The sequence below is a fragment of the Hylobates moloch genome, unplaced genomic scaffold (assembly GCF_009828535.3).
Source record: "Hylobates moloch isolate HMO894 unplaced genomic scaffold, HMol_V3 SCAFFOLD_9, whole genome shotgun sequence".
Lineage (NCBI taxonomy): Eukaryota > Metazoa > Chordata > Mammalia > Primates > Hylobatidae > Hylobates > Hylobates moloch.
Genome location: NW_026652284.1, coordinates 24,865,001 through 24,888,436, shown reverse-complemented (window position 1 = coordinate 24,888,436; position 23,436 = coordinate 24,865,001). Strand labels below are relative to the sequence as shown.

At 46.9% G+C, this 23,436-nt stretch overlaps 1 protein-coding gene across 4 annotated transcripts in view; it reads right to left on the bottom strand.

The window, feature by feature from the left end:
- Window positions 1–23,436, bottom strand: part of ARID1A (AT-rich interaction domain 1A) — an 87,150-nt gene that overhangs the window by 7,928 nt on the left and 55,786 nt on the right. For 3 of the 4 annotated variants that reach the window (XM_032759430.2, XM_058444446.1, XM_058444447.1), the window contains exons 5-17: window positions 13,462–13,702; window positions 13,085–13,174; window positions 12,238–12,405; window positions 11,247–11,559; window positions 7,874–8,019; window positions 7,674–7,783; window positions 6,240–6,449; window positions 2,913–3,120; window positions 1,613–1,745; window positions 1,257–1,432; window positions 736–886; window positions 515–652; window positions 334–430 (exon numbers count right to left, since the gene is read on the bottom strand). In XM_032759430.2, the coding sequence (XP_032615321.1) occupies window positions 334–430; window positions 515–652; window positions 736–886; window positions 1,257–1,432; window positions 1,613–1,745; window positions 2,913–3,120; window positions 6,240–6,449; window positions 7,674–7,783; window positions 7,874–8,019; window positions 11,247–11,559; window positions 12,238–12,405; window positions 13,085–13,174; window positions 13,462–13,702 (2,181 nt within the window). The remainder of the gene's footprint in view (window positions 1–333; window positions 431–514; window positions 653–735; window positions 887–1,256; window positions 1,433–1,612; window positions 1,746–2,912; window positions 3,121–6,239; window positions 6,450–7,673; window positions 7,784–7,873; window positions 8,020–11,246; window positions 11,560–12,237; window positions 12,406–13,084; window positions 13,175–13,461; window positions 13,703–23,436) is intronic. The other variant, XM_032759431.2, reaches the window with a different exon arrangement.

Below are 23,436 nucleotides of genomic sequence, written 5' to 3'. Positions count from 1 at the left end.
ACAGACTCCAAGAAAACATGGGAATCACATTAACAAATTGTCTTTTGAAGTTGCTTCCAAAAGCAACCACCACTCTTTCTTCCCTTCCCTTGCTTAAGTAGAAAAATATACAAAACCTAAAAATCAAAATAAGGTCTATTTCTAGCCCTTTCCAACTCCAAATGGAGAAGAGACTGATGACTTGGCTTTTCAGGCAGGACTGGCCAGTAAGGTGAGAGAAGAATGCCAAAATATCTAAAATGAGCTTCTTAGACTTCAACACGTTAGATTAGTGTGCTAACTAGCTTTCAAGGCGAACCAGCATGCCAGTCTATTCCCAGCTACCCTCCTCACCTGCTGCTGCTGTTGATACATTGTGGTCTGCTGGCTGGGGAAGGGGCTGCCAGAAGGGGTGCCTTGGGTGGAGAACTGATTGCCATAGGAATCATGTCTATAGGAGGTAAAGAAACACAGGATCAGGATGGGCAGTGGCGAAGCCCGATCCACAGCAGCACCGTGACCAGGCTTTACTCACCGTTGCTGCTGCTGCTGCTGCTGCTGCGGGGGGTAGCGGCTAGGAGAATACATCCCCGAGTCTGGGTTGGAAGGCATGAGATTCGGCTGTGGGGCCCCAGTGCTCATGTTTCCCTCAGGCCCTATTCCAGGCTCCGTCCTAAACAAAATTGGAGAGGCAGATTGAGCCCACTATAGCTTCAGGGTGCTGGGGGAGTGGACAGGAGCTGGGGTCATGCTTACCTCACTCTGTCATAAGGACCTCCATAGGGATAGTGCTGTCGTGGTCCCATCGCCACATTTCCTAGCCCAGGGCCGGCAGCACGACTGTAGGGGTCACCCATCCCGCCGTTGGGGCCCTGCCCTGAGGACATGAAGGGATCACTCCCTGGAGCTGAGTGTAGAAAGGCAAGCAGTGAACAAACTGCTAAGTTGGCAAGCCTGGTAATCTACCCTTTGCCTGCTCCAAAGACCCAGGCCCTCTTCAGAGTTCAGGTTTGATCTCATCGTTTTCCAGACAAGTTAAAAACAGAGATCTAAAGAGGCCCCAACCAGCGAAAAGCATGTACTTGTTAAGGGATGACAAGGTGAAGCCAAGGAGAAGACAAGAAAGGAGGTAAGGATGAAGAGGGGTAGTTAGGGCAGGAAATGCATTATCTCAGAGGATGGCTCCACAAGAACCCTGAGCCACTCTCAAGAATTTCCCCCATTTCACTGGCCCTGTCTTTTCGAGCACAAGTTCAAATAGCAATCAGATCAGTCACCTTTCCTCATGCTGCCATAAGGATCCTTATTTGGCTCATAGGACATGCGCCCCATCATGTCAGAGGTATTCATACTGGGCTGATACCCAGGGTTTGGAGTCATGGAATTCCGCTTCTGGAATGTGGAGTCACTTCCATCATTAAAGGCATCCTGGATCCCAACTGAATTGCTCCTGCTCCAGAGTGAGGAAAACCAAGTAAACCACAAATAAACCAATTCCTCCAATATAACAAAGGACACGCAGGAGTCACTGGCTGGGAAGGCAGAGGCAAGGACCACCCTTGGGCTGCAAGGAGTTCCCATGCACTTATCTCCAGCCATCCTCCCAACCATCTGCCCCTGCTCTTGGCCTTACCTCATGCCTGGCAATGGGGGGATCTGACTGTGTGGTGTGGATGCTGGAGTTGGTGGCTTTAAGTCTCCTCCTTCTGCCATGGAACTGCTGGTTGACTGGGGAGTCTGGGGCCCCTGCATAGATCCTGATCCCGCTGTGGACAGAGATACAAGTTGAGCAGTTTGTTTGGCATGAAAGTGTTTAACTCTCACACAAACACACGAATGACCCAGAATCTCTTTGGGAAAGTTCTTCCTAAGGCCTATAAAGCCTGATCACCCTTCTTAGCAGAGGATCTACAAGGCCAGGTCATAAAGACGGGAATTTGAGGGTTTTGTAGCTCTGTTTTTGTTTTACATGTAGAAAAGAGGAGTGATGTGGCCATGACATCACCATGCTGGTGATTCCCTGAGTCACTGCCAGCTTCCCTGGCTATCTTCACTCCTCCAAAGGACCTTGTCTAACCTACTAAACCCTGTAATGTTGGTGCATGAGCTCCAGTCAGAGCCTCCCAAATCCTGGGTGGGGAGGGGGTCCCAAATCTGGGAAGTGTTTTAGGAGTCTAGGAGTTCCTGTTCTAAAGCATCCAGCATGGTGTCACCCCTCAACTTCGAATGTTCTTCTAAGCTGATGAGTACAAAACTACTAGTAATTAATGTTTCCAATAGTTACCATTCCCAGCAGTAGATATCCCACTGCTGAGGCCTCCCCAGCTGATGAGTCATCTCAGGCACTCATTACACCCTCAGAGGTCAACACCAGGGCACATGTGTTTACACCCACCTTCCAGGCACCCTGGCCTTCTTCCCTCTCTAGGCTCACCCTAGGCCTCAGCCTCCTCTCAGAAAGGAGGGTGAACAGAGGCACTCCCAACAGGGAGTTCCATTCATATCCCTTCCCCACTCCCTCCTTCCCATTCATTACCATCTCAGCAACCTGGGGAATTCAGGGCTCTAGTCTGAGCTGCATTCTAAGGTGCTGACATCAATGGGCCAAAGCTCCCAGATGGCCCTGCCTTGCTGCCATTTGTCAGTTCCCCCAACTCCTCTTGTGCCTCTCTCATTCACCAGTTTACAAACATTTGGCAAGTTGCCAGCTGCACAACAAAAATTAAAACTTAAGGGCTGCTGCAGAGTACCTCCCAAGGGAGTTTCCACTGCCCACTCTCTAGTCAGCCAACCTGTTAAACCCTGTGGTAGGGCAAGACAGAGCACAGATCCTTGGCATATCCTGTTGGATAAGCCTCTTATTCATATCCTGAATAAGAGGCTAGGGCAACAGGCCCTCTCAGCCTTGGTGGGGCCGCTGACCCCATCCTTACCAGGAGAGGGAGGCTGGATCTTGGGCTGGGACTTCTTGGAATCAGCAGCTGCAAAGATGTCTGGGGGAGGGTCTTCTCCCCGTTCAATCTTGCATTCAAAGGCATAGAGACACTGGATATACTGCTTTTTCAAGGAGCTGGCGGCACTGCTTGATGTACCCACATTCAGGTTGGTTGCAAGTTCCCGCCATTTTTTGTTCTTGTTGACCTGTATAACCAAACCAAAGGAGTCAGGGTTTATCTCCCGCCTGGTTTTCCTGCCCATAAGCCCCAAGCCCCATCAGGCTGTAAGGTATTCATCTTTGTAGAATCACAGTTCTTAGGTAATTGAAAAAGTTAATCTTGCTTGGTGGACAGTCCATAAGAAGTGTTAAATCTGCAGCTGGCTTCGTTTTACCCTCAGGATGCTCCACTGCAACTATCAGACTGTGCTTATTCACAACAGGGCAAATTTCACATTACTACTGGAACAGAATTCAGAGTCTGGTTTTTTAGTACACTGCTGAAAAGTGGTGTACAAATCATCTGGATATCTAAATCCTATTTTATTTATTTATTTTTGAGACAGAAAAAATAAATCTTGCTCTGTCGCCAAGGCTGGAGTGCAGTGGCGCGATCTTGGCTCACTGCAACCTCTGCCTCCCGGGCTCAAGCGATTCTCTTATCTCAGCCTCCCGAGTAGCTGGGATTACAGGCGTGCACCATCACGCCTGACTAATTTTTGTATTTTTAGTAGAGACGGGGTTTCACCATGTCGATCAGGCTGGTCTCAAACTCCCAGCCTCAAGTCATCTACCCGCCTCAGCCTCCCAAAGTGCTGGGATTACAGGCGTGAGCCACCACGCCTGGCCCTAAATCCTATTTTAGATGCACTAATAAAAACTAACATTTTATAAAATGGAGACTCACGATAATATCAATGACCACTCTGCTTGACTTGCTTTGTCAAACTGGGGATTTACACATCTGAATTTTTTTTCTTGGGGTGGTGCTCCCTGCAAATTTGACATTCTTGTGCCACTGCTCCCCTACATATCTCATTGACAAATAACCACAGGTCCCTCTCCCTCACCAGTCACTGTCTTGATGGTCCGGGTGTTCAGGGTCTTATTTATTTAGAGACAGAGTCTCACTCTGTCACCCAGGCTGGAGTGTAGTGGCACCATTTCGGCTGACTGCAACCTCCGCCTCCCGGGTTCAAGCGATTCTCCTGCCTCAGCCTCCCAAGTACTGGGACCACAGGTGCCTGTCACCACGCCCCACTAATTTTTATATTTTTAGTAGAGACAAGGTTTGGCCATGTTGGCCAGGCTGGTCTCAAACTCCTGACTTCAGATGATCCGCCCATCTCAGCCTCCCAAAGTGCTGGGATTACAGGTGTGAGCCACTGTGCCTGGCCCAGGGCCTTATTATGACTTTTGTACCTCCCCAGCAGCCAACCTACAGTTCTGCCTCCTTCCCTCAGCTTCAGGGCACACTGACCAAGCCCATTCCTCAGATGCTCCCTACAATTAGTCTTTCTGCTCTAACTGGACAAGTCTCCTTCTTTATGTATTCTTTTGCTTATTCATCTACCATATGGTAAGCCTGTTCCCCCAAGGCCTGGGAACAAGGGTTTTCCAGTCCCTATACACAACGGAAGTTCGATAGGTTGTAATGTCTGCTGATATGGTACCCATGATACTAGAAAGAAGAGTTTAAAGAGGCACAAGAGGGGGACAACCTAGAGGGGCAGAGGTGACTAGGAATACTTCTTAGAATGGGTAACACCTGAGCTAAGTCTTCATTGTTGGAGATGGCCTTGGTGGTAAATATCCAGACCCTCTCCCATCTCCGTGGCATCTAGGCCAGTCTACTGGATTGGCCACTCTTCCACCTAAACCCTACTAATCCTTTAGATAAGCTCAAGATTCAGCTTTGCTTTCTTGGAGCCTTCACAAACTAACTTATAAACAGCACTCTTTTGCCCCTGAATTATCACTGTCTCTATAAAAGTTCAATTACAATCACGGCATTTTAAAGGTTTGCATCCTTTTGCAATCTGGAAGACAGGCTCAGGCATTAGAATTCTCTCTGTATCTCATCCTAGGTTCAGTGAACCCTGAAGCCCACCCAATCAGAAGTGAGCGAAACCTAACCCAATGCTCCCTTTCCCTATAGGCAGGGAAGGCTTGACTATGAGATCTGAGTATTAGGGAGAATGGCAGGAATATGCATGGAGTCACCTCAAAAGCCTTCCGTGGCTTTGCTTCTCATGCCAGTTATGTGGCAGTATGCACGTGTCTTGTTTTGTTTTGTTTTCCTTTGTGGGGGAGGGGAATAAAGCCTGAAGGGAGAAGGAATTCATAACTGACTGTTGGCTGGCTTCATTCCAACCACTTTCTTTTCTGCTGGTGACAGCTGTTTTCCTCTTCTGATTTAGAAGGTTTGGAATAAGTCCCTCCCTGCCACGCCTCCCCGAGCTCAGCCACAAACTGATCCAACAGCAGGCTTCTGGTCTGGTGACTACAGAACACACACAGGAGGGAAGTCTGCAAGGCACAGTCTGCTGTCTGTCTGTGCTGCCTCACCTGTTTGCCTCCTGGGCTGAGTCTACAAAATTGTAAGGTATCAGAGTAGGCGCAAGCTCTGGGTGGTGTCCAATTCAGGTTTTTATTTAAGTTTCCCATACAGAATAACTAAACACATAATTTCCTACTTCTTCCTTTATTATAAACTATTTCTACTAAGCAGTTCCTGAAATCCTATCTCTACTGGGAAGCTTCCAGGAATGGGAAGATCTGCTTCTACTCTGGCTGCCTCTGTACCATCTTGCAGGCCGATTTATGTGGCAGAAACCTCGCTGAAAGCCAAAGTTATTTCTAACTTTTGACAGTCTAGTGGGTTATATACTGTTACATACTGTTTGTATTTTACAAATAAGGAAATTAAGGTTCAGAGTGGTTACACACCTTAAGGTCATATATGTTGTAAGTGGCCAAGAAGCAATTCAAAACCAGGTCCATCTCTCCAAATCCTATCTTTGCTACTATGCCAAATTGCCTCCCATGGAATCAGAATGTCCACAGACTTTCCCTAGCTTTACACCTCAATGGGACCCTAGATACACGGTAAACTTACTGCTAATACCTCATACTACCAGGGAGGTCTCTGCTTCCTGTCTTATCTTCTGGGAAACCTGTGCTCCCCGGTCTATCAATATTCGACTCAGAAAGCAGGAGAGGATGATGTCCCTGTGGGATGCATGGTACCACGTGAAGCCAGTGAGTACCCAGAAAGGGGTTTGTGGAAACCACAGGGGCAGTCAAGTGTCAGGCGCCCACTCACCTGAGTCAATCCACCAATCTCCTTCACAGACACATAGAGGCGATAGAGGTCCAGAGGTTTCCTACCCACAGCAGGCAGATTTGTCATGCCCATGGCCTTCTCCTCAGTGAAGGCCAGATAACGGTCCACCCACATCTTCCTCTCAGGCTCACCACCCAGCTCATACAACTTGGTGATCTTCTCATTGGTTGTAGTAGAAGAACTGGATTTCTGGAAGGTTCAGGTCAAAATTCATAGGAATGGGTCAGATTCAAAGCCTATGCTAAGGGTCTCAGAAGTCTCTTGACTGGAGCAGTGTTAACGCTTCTTACTCTGGGGTGGTCACTAACACCTGCCCTACCTTCATAAGGTTGAAGGGCCAAAAGAGAACCAAATTTTTTTTTCCTATAAAGGAAGGAAGCTAACAGTGAATATATGTTATGTACTGGGTGCTGTGCTAGATGCCTTTATATATTAGGTATTATAAAATTATCCCCATTTTTAAAGATAAGGAAGCAGGCACCAGGAGGCAAAGCCTAAGATCTCACAGCTTTTAAGTGGCAGGCTGAGTATCAAATCCTTGTCCACCTGACATCAAAGCCACTACTGCTCCCACACTACTACCCAGGAGCCTGAACATACTTAGGTACTATGTTTTAGAGAAATCGAAAAACTCACAACACGATCTTGAGGCAATGGGATGGACTAAAATGAAAAGAAACTCTTTGCCTCTTCTAAACAAAGGAAGGGTTTCCCACCTGGTTGAAGGGCTTTGGATATCATCCTGTACAAGACAGGAAGATGGTCAAAAGGGCTGGGAGCCAGAGGTGAAGACTCACAGGAGGTTAACAGCTATGATTTTAATTTTCCCTATGTATATAGATAGGGAAAGTGAGGTATGGCCAAGGACAGAAATATTTCAAATAACCCAAATGCTGAGTAGGACCCTTTACTACCGCACAGCCTAACAGCACACCCAGGACCAACCTAAGGGAAGCCAAGGACTCAAGCCTCATCTGCCTTATCTCCCTCTTTACAGAACACAGGGTACCATTCCTGCTGCTATGAGTGAGGTTCAGGAAGAGAAGAGCAACTAGTTGCCCATGGCACACCCCATCTATCAATGCTTGAGTACAGGAGGCACGGTTTCAGAGAGGGCACCAGCCAAACAGTACAGAGAGTTTGATGCTGCAGGGTCTGACATTTCCCCCATAACAAACAGCTGTGAGAATATTATGTTATTTACCAGGATCCCTTAGACCAAACCAGACCCAACTCACTGAGCTATTATTCTGGGGCCCTTCATGGTAAGAGGAGGCAACAGCAGCTTTTTCAGAGACTATCTAGTCCAGTGTCATAAAAGGCTGGGATCTTATCACTCTCTTTTCTTTTTCCTTCCTATCACTGAAAAAGATAGGACACAAAGTTGAAAGGAGTCAAGACAAAAATCGCTACCTTGGATTTGGATTCTGTCTTGGGTGTCCCATCTGCCTTGTTGTTCATTTTGGTGGCTGGAGTTAACTTGACATCCCCAAGGCCCATCATCTCTGGGCTGGCTGCCATCCCTGTAAAAGAGAAAAAAATTCTCAAGTCCAGTAAGTTTAGCTGTGATGTGACTCTTGAAGAAATCCCTAGTGAGAATGACTAGCTCTTACCTGCAGAATTGTTGGCCATGGTTCCACCCATGGAATATGGGGGTCCCTGAGGGTTGATCATGCCAGCCATACTATTAATCCCTTGTCCATAAGGAGGTCCAGTTCCCATCATGCCCCCTTGATTCATATTGGGGTAGCCTGGCGGCCTAAGGAAGAAGATGGAAAGTGAGAGAGACAAAGGTTAGACTCTGAGCTATTAGATTTGAACTTGAGCCAAATAGTGCTGTGTGATCATCTAGCAAGGATTAAAAGGAAAACATTTATGGGTCCCCAAACTAGAACTATGCAACATCCAGATATTATTTTTCTTTATTTTCTTGAGACAGGGTATTGCTCTGGCACCCTGGCTGGAGTGCAGTGGTGTGATCATAGCTTACTGCAGCCTTAATCTCCTGAGCTCAAACAATCTGCCTTCTTCAGCCTCCTGAGTGCCTAAGACTATGAGCCATGCACCACCATGTCCAGCTAACACCCAGATTTTTTCTTTTTTTTTTTTGAGACAGAGTTTCACTCTTGTTGCCGAGGCTGGAGTGCAATGGCGAAATCTCAGCTCACTGCAACCTCCGCCTCCCAGGTTCAAGCAATTCTCCTTTCTCAGCCTCCCGAGTAGCTGGGATTACAAGCATGTACCACTACACCCGGCTAATGTTGTATTTTTAGTAGAGATGGGCTTTCTCCACGTTGGTCAGGCTGGTCTCGAACTCCTGACCTCAGGTGATCCACCTGCCTCGGCTTCCCAAAGTGCTGGGATTACAGGCATGACCCACTGAGCCCGGCCAACACCCAGATTTTCTTATCTTCTACCTCCCATGAAAGATACTAAGAGAGTTCAAGCTCTAGATAGCAAACAATAGTTCAATTCTTTTTTTTTTTGAGATGGAGTCTCACTCTGTTGCTCAGCTCACTGCAAGCTCCGCCTCCTGTGTTCACGCTTTTTTTTTTTTTTTTTTTTTTTTTTTGAGACGGAGTCTCGCTCTGCCGCCCAGGCGGGAGTGCAGTGGCGCAATCTCGGCTCACTGTAAGCTCTGCCTCCCGGGTTCACGCCATTCTCCTGCCTCAGCCTCTCCGAGCAGCTTGGAATACAGGCACCCGCCACCACGCCCGGCTAATTTTTTGTATTTTTAGTAGAGACGGGGTTTCACCGTGGTCTCGATCTCCTGACCTTGTGATTCGCCCGCCTCGGCCTCCCAAAGTGCTGGGATTACAAGCGTGAGCCACCGCGCCCGGCAAGGGTTCACGCCATTCTCCTGCCTCAGCCTCCCAAGTAGCTGGGACTACAAGCGCCTGCTACCACGCCCGGCTAATTTTTTGTACTTTTAGTAGAGACAGGGTTTCACCATTATTAGCCAGGATGGTCTTGATGTCCTGACCTCGTTATCCGCCTGCCTCAGCCTCCCAAAATGCTGGGATTATAGGGGTGAGCCACCGTGCCTGGATAATATTTTTTTTTTTTTTTTTGAGATGGAGTTTCACTCTTGTCTCCCAGGCTGGAGTGCAATGGCACAATCTCGGCTCAATGCAACCTCCGCCTCCCGAGTTCAAGCAATTCTGCCTCAGCCTCGTGAGTAGCTGGGATTACAGGCGCCTGCCACCATGCCTGGCTATTTTTTTGTATTTTTAGTAGAGATGGGGTTTCGCCATGCTGGGCAGGCTGGTCTTGAACTTCTGACCTCAGGTGATCCACCTGCCTCAGCCTCCCAAAGTGCTAGGATTACAGGAGTGAGCCACCGCACCCGGCCACAATAGCTCAATTTCAAAGGGTACAATTCTTTGAAGCAGAGCCCTGCTGTGTCCTTTAAGTACTGCCTTCCTCAAATCCACCTCCAAAGTCAAGTTGTATTTCCATTTAAGGGCCCTGTCTGTGGCAAAAGGCATAGATGAAATGCCGAACTGTACCACTTTTCGTCATGCTAAATCCCAACCAGACTGGAACCCTCAGCATAGCACCCAGAGGTGGCTTTGCATTATTTCTTGAGGGGCCTAATGCAAACTTTGCACTTCCATCATTGTGAAGTTCTACCAAATCTACCTCTTTATAGTCAATCGCCCTATTCTACCTTGGTTCATCAACAACTCAGTAAGATTTAGTAGCCAAAGAAGTCGTTAAACCTAATCCCATAAGCCTTCTGCACTCTCCCACCAGAGTCAACACGTAGGACCACATAAAACAGTAGGAGAAATGGCAAACCACAAGCTTACCATTTGCTATTTCTAACACCAAAGATCCAAGACATATGTATCATTAAGAATCTTTTTGGAAACCAAAAAGTTGACTGATTGATAGAAGTTAAACCACCTACTCCGAACACTTATTTTGCACATCAAAATAAGCAGTCTTTGCAACATAGTGAGACCCCATCTCTATTACAAAAAAAAAAAAGGCCGGCCATGGTGTATCATACCTGTAATCCCAGCACTTTCGGAGGCCAAGGCAGGCAGCTCACTTGAGGTCAGGAGTTTGAGACCAGCCTGGCTAACATGGTGAAACCCAGTCTAAAAACATAAAAACTAGCAGGGCATGGTGGTGGGTGCCTGTAACACCAGCTACTCGGGAGGCTGAGGCAGGAGAATTGCTTGAACCTGGGAAGCAGAGGTTGCAGTGAGCTGAAAGTGCGCCACTGCACTCCAGCTTGGGCAACAGAATGAGATTGTCTCTAAATAAATAAATAAATAAATAAAATTAAAAAATTAGCCAGGTGTGGTGGTGTGTGCCTGTAGTCCCAACTACTCAGAAGGCTGAGGTGGAAGGATCACTTGAGCCTGGGAGGTCGAGGCTGCAGTGAACTGTGGTCATGCCACTGCAATTCAGCCTGGGGAATAGAGCAAGGCCCTGTCTCAAAAGACCCCAAAACAAAACAAAACATAACACCCCACAAAACCCTTTTTTTTTTTTGACAGTCTCGTTCTGTCGCCCAAGCTGGAGTGCAGTGGCGCAATCTCGGCTCGCTGCAACCTCCTCCTCCTGGGTTCAAGCAATTCTCCTGCCTCAGCCTCCTGAGTAGCCGGGATTACAGGCGTGTGCCACCACGCCCAGCTAATTTTTGTATTTTTAGTACAGACAGGGTTTTACCATGTTGGTCAGGCTGGTCTCAAATTTCTGACCTCATGATGTGCCCGCCTTGGCCTCCCAAAGTGCTAGGATTACAGGCGTGAGCCACCACGCCCGGCCAAAAACCTGTCTTTTATAAAGCTCTTTACATATGATGTTTAGTCACGTGAAATTTCAGACCCATCTAAGGTATGTAAGAATTAACACTTCATACACACACACCCATTTTCCCCCCTGGTTTAGGTCCAGAAGCATCTCAATAATCTGAGTAGGTCTATAATACATTTTCTTGCACTGACGCCCTCTCCGCTTCCCAGGCCTTACCTGTTTTGGATAGAGTTGGCAGTAACATGCATGGCGACAGCAGTTTCTTGGGTTTTCCGGTTCATGCCCCCTGGTGGGGGACACATCCCTGACCCAACCTGAGGTGGCATATTGGCCATGTTAGGGCCATAAGGCCGGTTGCCCATGGAGGCGTGACTCATCCTCCCTGGAGGAAGTGTGCCATAAGGTGGGATGCCAGGCTGTCCATGCATTTGACCTCCGGCACCCATGGGGTTTATGCCTCCAGCCATGCCTGCACTGGGGTAGTTGGCATTGGGCAAGGCATTATAGTTTGGCTGCCTGGGGTAGCCACCTGGGAGGGGAGGAAGAGAAGACTTGGTTAGTCACTCACTAGCAACTCACTAATATCTCTCAACTCTAGAACACCAAACAATGTCATTCAGTATTTTGGTTAGAAAAGAGATCAACTTCATGGTAGCCTTTATCACCATGAGAAAAAGGGGGGGGATGCCGGAAGCAATGTAAAGGCAGGTCAGTTATCCCCTCCATCTTAAAGGCAGCACAGAGCAAGGCTGGCTTTGCTGCCACACAGGCATTTCAACTTCCAGAAGAAGATAACTTCCTTTCTATTTCCATGCTCTGTGTAAGATTCTCAACTTTTGATCGGCCTAGGGCTGCAATTTTGAGCAAAGATCTATTCCATTATGACTTATTCACTAAAAATAATAAAAAAAATAACCAATAGCTACCATGTATAAATTGTCTGTGCTCAATGGTGGAGTAAACACCTAATCTCCATTTTTATAAATGAAACAGAGGCTCAGTGAAATTGAAAGACTTTCTCATGGTGACAGAGTAAGTGGAGACAAATGGAATCTTGCCTTGCCCTACTTCAGGGCCTGGGCTGGGTGGATTAAAGGCAAAGGACAGACCTTCTCTCACAAGGTTACAAGCTAGATGGCAACATATCAGACAAGGAACTGTTTTCTCCTCTCACCCCTATCTACTCCTAACTGGGTAGTATACTGACCTTGTGGGCCATACTGACCCCCCTGGGGACCATAGCTCCCCATGGAGTTCTGCTGGTAGGAGCCCATGCCTGTGTGTATCTGTCCTCCGGAAGGCTGACGCGGAGATAAGGCTGAGCCGGGCTGGGGGGAACTGTACTGGGGCATCTGGGGGTTCCTCTGCATATAACCTATTTGTGGGTAGTATCCATATAGTTATTAGCTTTATACAATGCGAACAAATGCTCTCCATCCTTATCCTGGGACTTAACCATCTACATTTTCTTTAGCAGCTACTTGCACGGAGTCTCTAACTGATTTTCTATATAGTGCTGTGTCATTTTAGGCACCTTCAGAGTGACATAAACCATTAACCAGGGCATGCCAACTGTTTCTACTAAATGGAGCTTTGAAAAGACAAAGAACAATGACAAAAACCAAAATGAATGACTTAATGAGTGAAGACCGAATGTTGAGTCTTCAGCAACTGCCGACCAAATGAGGCAAAATGTAACAGGGCAACCATTAAAACACAGACAAGTACTGAGAAATGGAGACACTAACATGGCCAAGCCCACTCTAACTTCACAATTTGCTGCTGGGTCTCAGCACAAAGAAGTAGTAAGTGTTTGAGATTATATATCTGTTAATTACCCTGATCTGATCACTATACATTATATCTACTGAAACATCATTACGTACCCCATAAGTAAGTACAATTATTATGTCAACTTTTAAAGAACATAAACACAATTTGCTGCAAGGATTTGTCCTAAGCTTCTCAGTCAAACAGCTCTCCAAAAGCTACTGCACAGGGCACTCAAATGTCTGCCCTAGCTCCCTGCCCCTCCCCAACACCCAGGCTCTCACCTCGATCTTGGGCAATGCTTGATTGGTTCATGGAAGGATGCATGATGCTGTCCGACTGGCCACTGGGTGGCCGAGGTGGCATCTGGTTGCCTGCTCCAGACAAAGAACAACATAAGCATATCATGGCTAAGCCTGGGAATTCTAACTAGGAAGTCAATTCAGAGCTAGAAATGGCTCATGAAGAGGCCAAGCACCTCCCAGTACCACCCACAAAGAGATCCAGCCAACAGGTTCCAATCTCCCTTCTCCAAATGCTAAGGGGAACTATGCAGGCATGAGCCAGAGATGCTTTCTCTGCCAGTGGAAGACTAGGGCTCCTTAATATTCCTGGGGGCAGTCACCTTTCCCTCTCCCTAAAGCCCAGCACTTGAGGGTACCTGGCACTGCAGCCGGCGAGAGTGGTCCTGAGCGAGACTGAGCAACACTGGCGGGAGAGCCAACAGGGGACGGGGAAGGGCCTCGGATGCCAGGCAGGTGAGGGGAGGTATGAGGAGAGAAAGGAGACTGAGCTGGATTACTCTGCTCTCCTTGGCTGCTGGAAATCCCTGATGTGCTCACTCCAGGACTCAGAGCTCCTTCTGTCCCCATAGGGAGGTCATCTATTGAACCAGATAGATCCTAGAACATATATGTAAGAACATGGATTAGTAATATTAAGCAGAAAAATTCTACTTTCAATAATCCTACTACTTGCTTACCATTTTCCTTAAATAACCAAGAGCAAATACATCACACACGTTCTTTAGTCATGATACTATTTTTATTAAATTTTTTTTTTTTTTTGAGACAGAGTTTCACTCTTGTTGCCCAGGCTGGAGTGCAATGGCGCATCTCGGATCATTGCAACCTCCGCCTCCCGGGTTCAAGCAATTCTCCTGCCTCAGCCTCCCGAGTGGCTGGGATTACAGGCAAGCGCCACCACGCCTGGCTAAATTTTTGTATTTTTAGTAGAGACGGGTTTTCTCCATGTTGGTCAGGCTGGTCTTGAACTCCCGACCTCAGGTGATCCACCCTCCTTGGCCTCCCAAAGTGCTGGGATCATAGGCGTGAGCCACCGTGCCCGGCCCCAGTCATCATACTGTAACTTACATATGGCAAACTCCGTTAAGGACCAGGTGGAATATATATTAGATCTTTGTGGGCCATAAAGCCTCCTTCAAAACTACTCAACTCTGACACTATAGTGCAACAGTAGTCAGACAATATACGAACAATGGTGTGACTGAGTTTTGCTGACTCCTATTCTATCCCTTCAGAAGCAGATCTAGCACTTTCGTCTTCTTTCCCAGTCATAACTTCTACAGTCATAAGAAAGCAACTATTTCAGTGAGTCTTCAGTTCTTTTCTAATAGCAAAACTTTACAAAATGCTGCCAGGATGGCACCAGGAGCTACAAGAGAATGTTAACAAGTTTGGGAAACATTTATAGATCCCCTCTCCTTCTATTATATATTACAATGATTATTATTATTATAGATTATCATAGCCTCCATTTGCCAAGGACTCACTCCAAGTCACCATACTTTGCAACATAAGGGGTAGGAGGTAAGAAAGCGAGACATTGGATGAGAAAGACAATTTCTTAACTGCCAAGAAGGTCTGCGACTACACTCCTAACACCTGGTCTATAACAGTAATCAACAAATGTTTGCCAATTGAACAAATTCTGTTTTTTTTCCCAGCTTTTATGTTTTTCAGTGAGAACTTGGTATTTATTTGTAGGCTTTGCTTGTCTTGAGTTAATCAATAAAGAGTTCACTCTAGGTCAACAAACTCCAGTATTAGCAAACAAGAGCTCAATATGAAAAATATTCACCCCAGAAAATGTACCCTAACTCCATCCCCTGCCCCATGTTCATTCTCTAGCAACATTACTTCAGGCTGAGAACTAACTGTAATTGAAGAAAGGATGAAAACCCTGATACTTAAATGGTAAAGAAAAGAGTTCTCTTAAAGAAACACACCGGGCCACGTGCAGTGGCTCATGCCTGTAGTCCCAGCCTTTTGGGAGGCTGAGGCGGGCAGATCACTTGAGCCCAGGAATTCGAGACCAGCCTGGGCAACATGGCGAAACCCTATCTCTACTAAAAATACCCTCGAAAATAAGCCAGGTGTGGTGGTGTGCAGCTGTAGTCCCAGCTACTTGGGAGGCTGAGGTGGGAGAATCACTTAAGCCCGGGAGGAGGAGGCCGTAGTGAGCCGAGATTGTACCACTGCACTCCAGCATAGGTAACAGAGCAAAACACCATCTCAAAAACAACAAACAAAAACAAAACCGAAAACACCACACATCTCGAGGAGGAGGAGATCCAGGTTGGTTTGATTTGAGTCTATTCCTGCTCACACAAACAAGCTCACCCTGGAAAGATCAGCTGAAAGTGACTTTGACCCTAAGATCTGACAGTAACACTGGAGGTCAGAGGGCACCTTTTAGGCTCTCCAAGTATCCAAGCTGGGTGGACCTTCCACAAACCACTTGGGTACCTCACTAGGCTGACAGCATTTCTGCTGAGCTCTTGGAGACAAAGTTTGCTCTGAAGGCAGGTAGGTAGGTGTGCATTTTTGCCTGTGTCCAGCTTTCCATGTTAGCTGAGAAGTCAGAAAATGCTAGCTTTCTTGTTGGTAAGAAGTAGGCCAGGTATGCCATAGCATACTTTAAAAATGCAGTGAGAATTCGTTCCAGCATAGAATGATTTCAAGAGGCCAACCACGAGGTAACAGCAAAGGACATCTTCCTTTCTCGAAGGACTGAAGTACTTGGAGCTATGAAGAGCCCCACGCTAATCCCAAGATAGAGGGATTACATCCTTGGTTCTTTTTTTTTTGAGACAGGGTCTCACTCTGTTACCCCAGGCTGGAGTACACTGGCATGATGCCAGCTCCCTGCAGCCTCAACCTGCCCAGCTCAAGTGATCCTCTTACTTCAGCTTCCCGAGTAGCTGGGACTACAGGCACGCACCACCACATCTGGCTCTGTATGTGTGTGTACAGGCAGGCGCCACCATGTCTGGCTGTGGTGTATGTGTGGAGAAGGGATTCTGCCATGTTGCCCAGGGTGGTCTCAAACTCTTGGACTCAATCCTCCCACACTGGCCTCCCAAACTCCTGATATGATAGGCATGAGTCACTGTGCCCAGCCCCATCCCTGTTTTGATGGCTAAGTTATACCACGGACATCTAGCCTCTGAGCCAAGAACAAACTAAAAGAGGCAGCAAGATGACAAGGAGAGCCACTGTAAGTAGAAGGGGTCTCAAGAGAGCGCTCGTTAGGCCCTACAGTCTAGAGCAAATTCCACAGCTCAATGCTCTGTTTTAGGGACCAGAAGGTTCCCTCACCCACTCCTTCCTACAGTCTCCACTCCTTATCAAACTGCCAGCTTCTGGTAATAAGAACTTTCCTGCTTACAGGAAAAAGAAGTGTATTTCAGAACAGAATAGCAATCAAGGATCCACCCATCAGACGAGAACTTGGTTCAGTTCAAATCGCTTTGAAAAACTGTATGTTGGCCAGGTGCGGTAGCTCATGGCCGTAATCCCAGCACTTTAGGAGGCCGAGGTAGGCGGATCACGAGGTCAGGAGTTCGAGACCAGCCTGGCCAACATGGCAAAACCCGGGCGTGGTGGTGGGCACCTGTAATCCCAGGTACTCAGGAGGCTGAGGCAGGGAGAATTCCTTGAACCTGGGAGGTGGAGGTTACAGTGAGCCAAGATAGCACCACTGCATTCCAGCCTGGGTGACAAAGTGAGACTCCGTTTCGAAAAAAAAAGTTTTGATTATTTTTGTCTTTAGTTGTACAAGTAAAACATGAACATTCTCATGATAAAAACAATTCAGATATTACAGGTGAAGCCAAAGTCCCCCACACCAAAGTTCCCCACAGCTGTCTTTCTGTTGCCCTCAACAGAGAAACCACTGTTCAATTATTTGGTGCGTATCTTTGCGCGTTTTTATTCCCCCCCCCCTTTTTTTTGAGACGGAATCTTGCTCTGTAGCCCAAGCTGGAGTGCAGTGGCGCTATGGTGGCTCACTGCGACTTCTGCCTCCTGGGTTCACACCATTCTTCTGCCTCAGCTTCCCGAGTAGCTGGGACTACAGGCGCCCGCCACCACGCCCGGCTAATATTTCTTTGTATTTTTAATAGAGACGGGGTTTCACCATGTTAGCCAGGATGGTCTCGATCTCCTGACCTCGTGATCCGCTCGCCTCGGCTTTTTTTTTTTTTTTTTTTTAAGAGACAGGGTCTCGGTCTGTCGCCTAGGCTGGAGTGCAGTGGCATGATCTCAGCTCACTGCAACCTCCACCTCTCAGGTTCAAGCGATTCTCCTGCCTCAGCCTCCTGAGTAGCTGGGATTAGAAAAATTAAATGTTTTGTTTTGATCATTTTTGTCTCCTGTTATACAAGCAAAACATAAACATTCTCATGATAAAAACATTTCAGATATTGGGCCGGGTGCAGTGGCTCACACCTGTAATCCCAGCACTTTGGGAGGCCGAGGCAGGCGGATCACAAGGTCAGGAGATCGAGACCATACTGGCTAACACGCTGAAACCCCATCTTTACTAAAAACACAAAAAATTAGCCAGACGTGGTGGCGGGCGTCCGTGGTGCCAGCTATTCGGGAGGCTGAGGCAGGAGAATGGCGTGAACCTGGAAGGCACGGCTTGCAGTGAGCTGAGATTGCGCCACTGCACTCCAGCCTGGGCGAGAGAGTGAGACTCCGTCTCAAAAAAGAAAAAAAAAATTTCAGCTATTATAGGTGAAGCCAGAGTCCCCCATGGCTGTCTTTCTGTTGCCCTCAATAGAGAAACCGCTGTTCAATTTGGTGTGTATCTTTGTGGGTTTTTTTTTTTTTTTTTTTTAAAGAGACAGGGTCTCGGTCTGGGTCTGTCACCCAGGCTGGAGGGAAGTGGTATGATCTTGTGATCTTGGCTCACTGCAACCTCCACCTCCTGGGTTCAAGTAATTCTCCTGCCTCAGCCTCCTGAGTAGCTGGGATTAAAGGCGTGCGCCACCACACCCAGTTAATTTTTGTATTTTTAGTAGAGACGGGGTTTCACCATGTTGGCCAGGCTGGTCTCGAACTCCTGACCTCAGGTGATCCGCCCACCTTGGCCTCCCAAAATGCCGGCATTACAGGCATGAGCCACCATGCCCGGCCCCCCGGCTAATTTTTAAATTTTTTTGTAGAGATGGGGCCTTGCCATGTTGCCCAGGTTTGTCTCGAACTCCTGGGCTCAAGCGATCTGCCCTCCTCAGCCTCCTAACGTTCTGGGATTACAGGCATGAGCCAATGCCCCTGGCCTTGGTGTGTATCTTCGGACATGTACTGAAGCGCTAAGAAAAAAAACAAAAACAAGAAACAAAACAAAAAACCAAAACCTGGCCAGGCACGGTGGCTCACGCCTGTAATCCCAGCACTTTGGGAGGCCGAGGTGGGCAGATCACGAGGTCAGGAGATCGAGACCATCCTGGCTAACATAGTGAAACCCCATCTCTACTAAAAATACAAAAAAATAGCCAGGTGTGGTGGCAGGTACCTGTAGTCCCAGTTACTCGGGAGGCTGAGGCAGGAGAATGGCGTGAACCTGGGAGGCGGAGGTTGCAGTGAGCCGAGATCGCGCCACTGCACTCCAGCCTGGGCAACAGAGCGAGACTCCATCTCAAAAAAAAAAAAAAAAAAAAAAAAAACCCACCAACCACTCCTATCAGCTCAGGGCAAGAACTGAGGAGGTCCTTTCAGCCACACTTTCAGTTAAAAAAACCAGGCTCACCATAGATCCAAAAGGAGAATGCCCCTGGTCCACCTGAGGGATCCTAGAAGCCTAAAGAAAACCTTTGCAGCTCTTGGGGCTGGGGTCTCAGAACTCTGGAGGCATCCGTGGCTGGCAAAGAGGTGGCTTCCCCTTCTTCAGGAGAGCTGTCACTTTTGGTAAAGTGCCCTAAGCTTCTTGGAGAAAAAGTGCTAAATAAACCACTGTCAACAGTAGTCCCACCTGGCTGAGATGCCTGGGTATAGAAAAATACTGGGGAAGGAAGAACATTAATCTTCTTATCTCTCTGATTTGGCTGGCTTGAGGCCAACCTCTCAAACTGTCATTTTCATTAGATGGCAACTGGTCAGCATCGGATAGTTGGTTTCAAATAATTTTAAGAGCCAAAATGTTAGCATAGAAAGGGGCAAATCATTTACGATTAACAACAGCTACCATTTAAGCATCTACTATATGCCAGACACTTAGCAAAGTTACCCAATTTTCTGCAATTCTTGGTTATAGATACTACTACCATTACCATTTTGGTTTTGGTTTTTTTTTTTTTTTTTTGAGTCAGGGTCTGGCTGTTACCCAGGCTGGAGTGCAATGGCACAATCTTGGCTCACTGCAACCTCTGTCTCCTGGGTTCAAGCCATCCTCCCACCTCAGCCTCCAGAGTAGCTGCGACTACAGACACCTGGTTAATTTTTTTGTATTTTTGTAGTGATGGGGTTTCACCATGTTGCCCAGGCTGGTCTCAAATTCCTGAGCTCAAGCAATCCTCCTACCTTGGCCTCCCAAAGTGCTGGGATCACAGGCATGAGCCACTGTACCCAGCGACATTACCAATTTGAAGATGAGGAAGCTGATGCCTAAAGAGACTGGGTTACATGCTTAGGTCATCTGGCAAGTGGTGGAAGCCAGATTTTAAACCCGGGCCTGCTGAACCCCATAGGCCATGCTGGCTTTCTCCATTATGTTGTGACACTTTATGAACTGAGGAGAAAGGTCATGTCTCTGAGTTAGGAAACCAAGGCCCAGCTTTTGGTACTTATCAGTTGTGACCTTAGGCAAACTGGCAACAAGCCAGGCTTGTTTTCTCACATATACAATCAGAGAGGGATGGATAAATCTAAGTCTGTGACACCCCTGGGGCATAGGCATGAAACCCCCCTAGCACCATATAGTCAGGGTCAAACAACCAGCAGCAATATTCTGGAATGAGAGATATAACAACATACCAGCAACAGAAGTTCTAAGACATACCCACCAGTCCCAGTGGCTAGTCATAGTAAATATTTTTATTAGGAAATGGGAAGGAGTGGTTAAGGGCAGAAGTCTCCAAAAGATGTCTTGCCCCTCTATCTACATGAACAGATATTGCTCTCAGCTCCACGTCCTTTTATTACACAGGACACACCTCTGCTTTCTACTCTACAAAAAGCCAGTTTTTCAGGTCTTTTGTTCCACAAAAAGCCAGATGTCTGATTGTTGAGTCAGACCTCAATGTTCCTAACAGTTCAGTTTTCTACAACACATTTATCATTAATAAAAAGTTCAATCGGGCCAGGTGTGGTGGCTCACGCCTGTAATCCCAGCACTTTGGGAGGCTGAGGCAGGCAGATCACGAGGTCAGGAGATTGAGACCATCCTGACTAACACGGTGAAACCCCATCTCCACTAAAAAATACAAAAAAATTAGCCAGGCGTGGTGGTGTGCGCCTGTAGTCCCAGCTACTCGGGAGGCTGAGGCAGGAGAATGGCGTGAACCCAGGAGGCGGAGCTTGCAATGAGCCGAGATTGCGCCACTGCACTCCAGCCTGGACGACAGAGCGAGACTGTCTCTCAAAAAAAACAAAAAAAAAACAAAAAAAACCAAAACAGTTCAATCAATCCAAGCCCCTATTCTCCCTGGTGAGGGATGCCCTTGGCATCTCAGGACTCTCAGGTTCTCAATTTTCCCAAAAGAGCCCACCTAACAGGCATCTTCTGGAAGGACTGCGGAAATAACTGTAGCAATGCCCCTGTAATGGGAAGATTTCTTTTCCTGGGTTTGTTCTCCAAGTATAACCCTGCTGAGAGATGGGAGGTGAGGATCAGCCCACTCAGTGCCCTACCAGTTCCAAGGAAGCAGCAGGGCCAGGAGAATTTCCTCACGTGTTTCCAATGTGTTTTGTGCATTTTATTGCTCATCTACCATGCAGATCAAAAGCGCTGGAGCAGATCCAACTATTTCACACAGAATCTCACACTCCAGGCTGGCTACAGCCCTGAAAGCCTTCATTTCTTCACTTGAAATACTGCCCAGTGTTATTTTGGGATGTGACCTGATAGAGGAAGCCCATAGGGACTCCATGACGATACCCGTTCCAGCTGTGATTGGTTGCCCAGCCCTAGTGAGTGCCAGCAAGAGTTTGTCAGGCTCTGCTGACAAACCGAACTCAGCAGCTAACACCTTCTCTTCACACCACAACAAAACCATGCCTGAAATCACACAGTCCATACCTTATTTTGTGGGGCAGGGGCGGTGGGGGTGCTGGTACTCTCACAGGAAAAACTGCAAGTTCTCAGATGAATTGGCTGCCCACTGAAGAATATTTTTAAGCAGCAAGATACCAGATCAGGGTTAGAGGAGGGAAGTTTAAATTATCTCCCAATAGAGCCACATGAGGATGACATCAGTTCATTTTGCTGAGCAGGTTAAATGGCAACATGTTAAGTATAAAGAATAGGCTCATGGCAATGCTCCGATTTAGGGTTTTCCCATAAATCTGGCTAAATCCTTGGGGAATCCCAGATGGAGTTCTTATATCCATTTAGTTGGGAAAAACTTTTGCTGAGTTGTGCTGATATTGGCAGGTAAACCACCCATCATGAGAACCAGGTAACTCCTACACACATGCTTGTAGTGTGTGCACTGGGAACCTTGCAGCTCAGCCATCTCCACTTAAATGACAATACTTGAATAAAAAATTCCGTAATGACCAAATCTACACTAGTAATTTGTCAGTCCCCTATCCCCGCCCCGCCCCTAGGCTGCTCTCATGCTGAAGAATGGGAGGAAATCCTGAAGAACACAGAAGAGACTGGGAAACATAACCCATGAAGAAAAGGAAAAGGTAGGAGAGGAGGCAATAGCCTTAAACTCTAAGGAAGGAAAAACTGAGAGAAAATTAATTACTTAAGGCAAGTAAGTTTCTGGGAGACTTGGCTTTTCATAAAACCTTCCTTAAGCAACAACTTGTTGAGGGTAGCAGAAGAGAAAAGGCTACCTCTACTGAACACTTGTACAATAAAGTTTCAGTCATAAGTTCTCTTTTTTTCTCCTTAGTCTTTGCTATAAATGTAAGAAAGAGAAATTTGACCCACCCCAGACTGGTAGGGACTCCAAGAGTTACAGAACTGCTGTGACATTATTCCACAGAGTGGTCTCAATCCAACAGATTAACTGCCACCTATGCCTAGAGAACTGGCTTGCTGATGTTAACTGAAATGCCAAGAAAGAATCAACACACAGAATAGGCTGCCTTTCACACCCGGTGGTAATTCCAGGTCAGGAGTTAAGCAGGTAGTAAGGAAGGGGAAGAAAAGATGCAGAGGTTGACACTACCCTTTTAGTGTAGGACCAAGCCCTATCACCTACATGACTACCCTCCATGGTTTGGAACAGCAGAAACTACTCCAGGAAAGGCTCAGAAAAATCTGTTTCCTACTTGCCCCCGTCCAGTTTCCAAAAACTTGGTTTGTATCTTAGAAACCATCGCATAGGATGAGATCCCCCACCAAACTCCCTCTTCTCTTTTTCTACAATAGGCTGTTGTTCTGAAGATAATGATTCATTCTTCCTGATACCTTTTGGCCACCTGATGGGGAAGACACAGGAGAGAAGGGTTAAGACTCTTCTTGTCTCCAGAATGCTTTTCAGGGGCCCATCTCCAAGAGGAAACCCCCTATATACACATCAGAATTCATAAAGAAAGCTTTGGAGACCAAATCTCCAAATACAAAGGATGTTGGAAAAAGTTAATAAAGTTCCTTTATATCTTCCTTTTGAAAGGAAGCAGAATTGGCATGAATATGTGACTATCACATATTCAACCCTAAGGTGAGTGGTTGACTCTCATTTAATTTTCATAATCATCTTCTGATATAGATATTACCCCCATTTTAACAAGGAAGCAGGTTCAGAAGTGACTTGCCCAAGGACAGACAGCTATTAAATAGACCTGAGATTCAAATCCACTATTACTTTACACTCTTTCCATAAGGTATTAATAGAAGCTTGACATTATCAAAGGCTGGGTTCCATGCTCCAGTAGAGGTAAGGCCAACAACCTATATCACCAGATACGCTGTGTGATTAGCTACTTGACTCAACTGGCTAACCTCACGAGGCTCACTTAACTCCTTTATTGAAGGAAAGACTTATACTAGATAATCAAACTCTACAAATCTATGATGCTATGTGTTCCCCTCTTTCCTTTTTTTTTTTTTTTAGATGGAGTTTTGCCCTGTCCTCCAGGCTGGAGTGCAGTGGTGCAATCTCAGCTCACTGCAATCTCCGCCTTCCACGTTCTAGTGATTCTCCTGCCTCAGC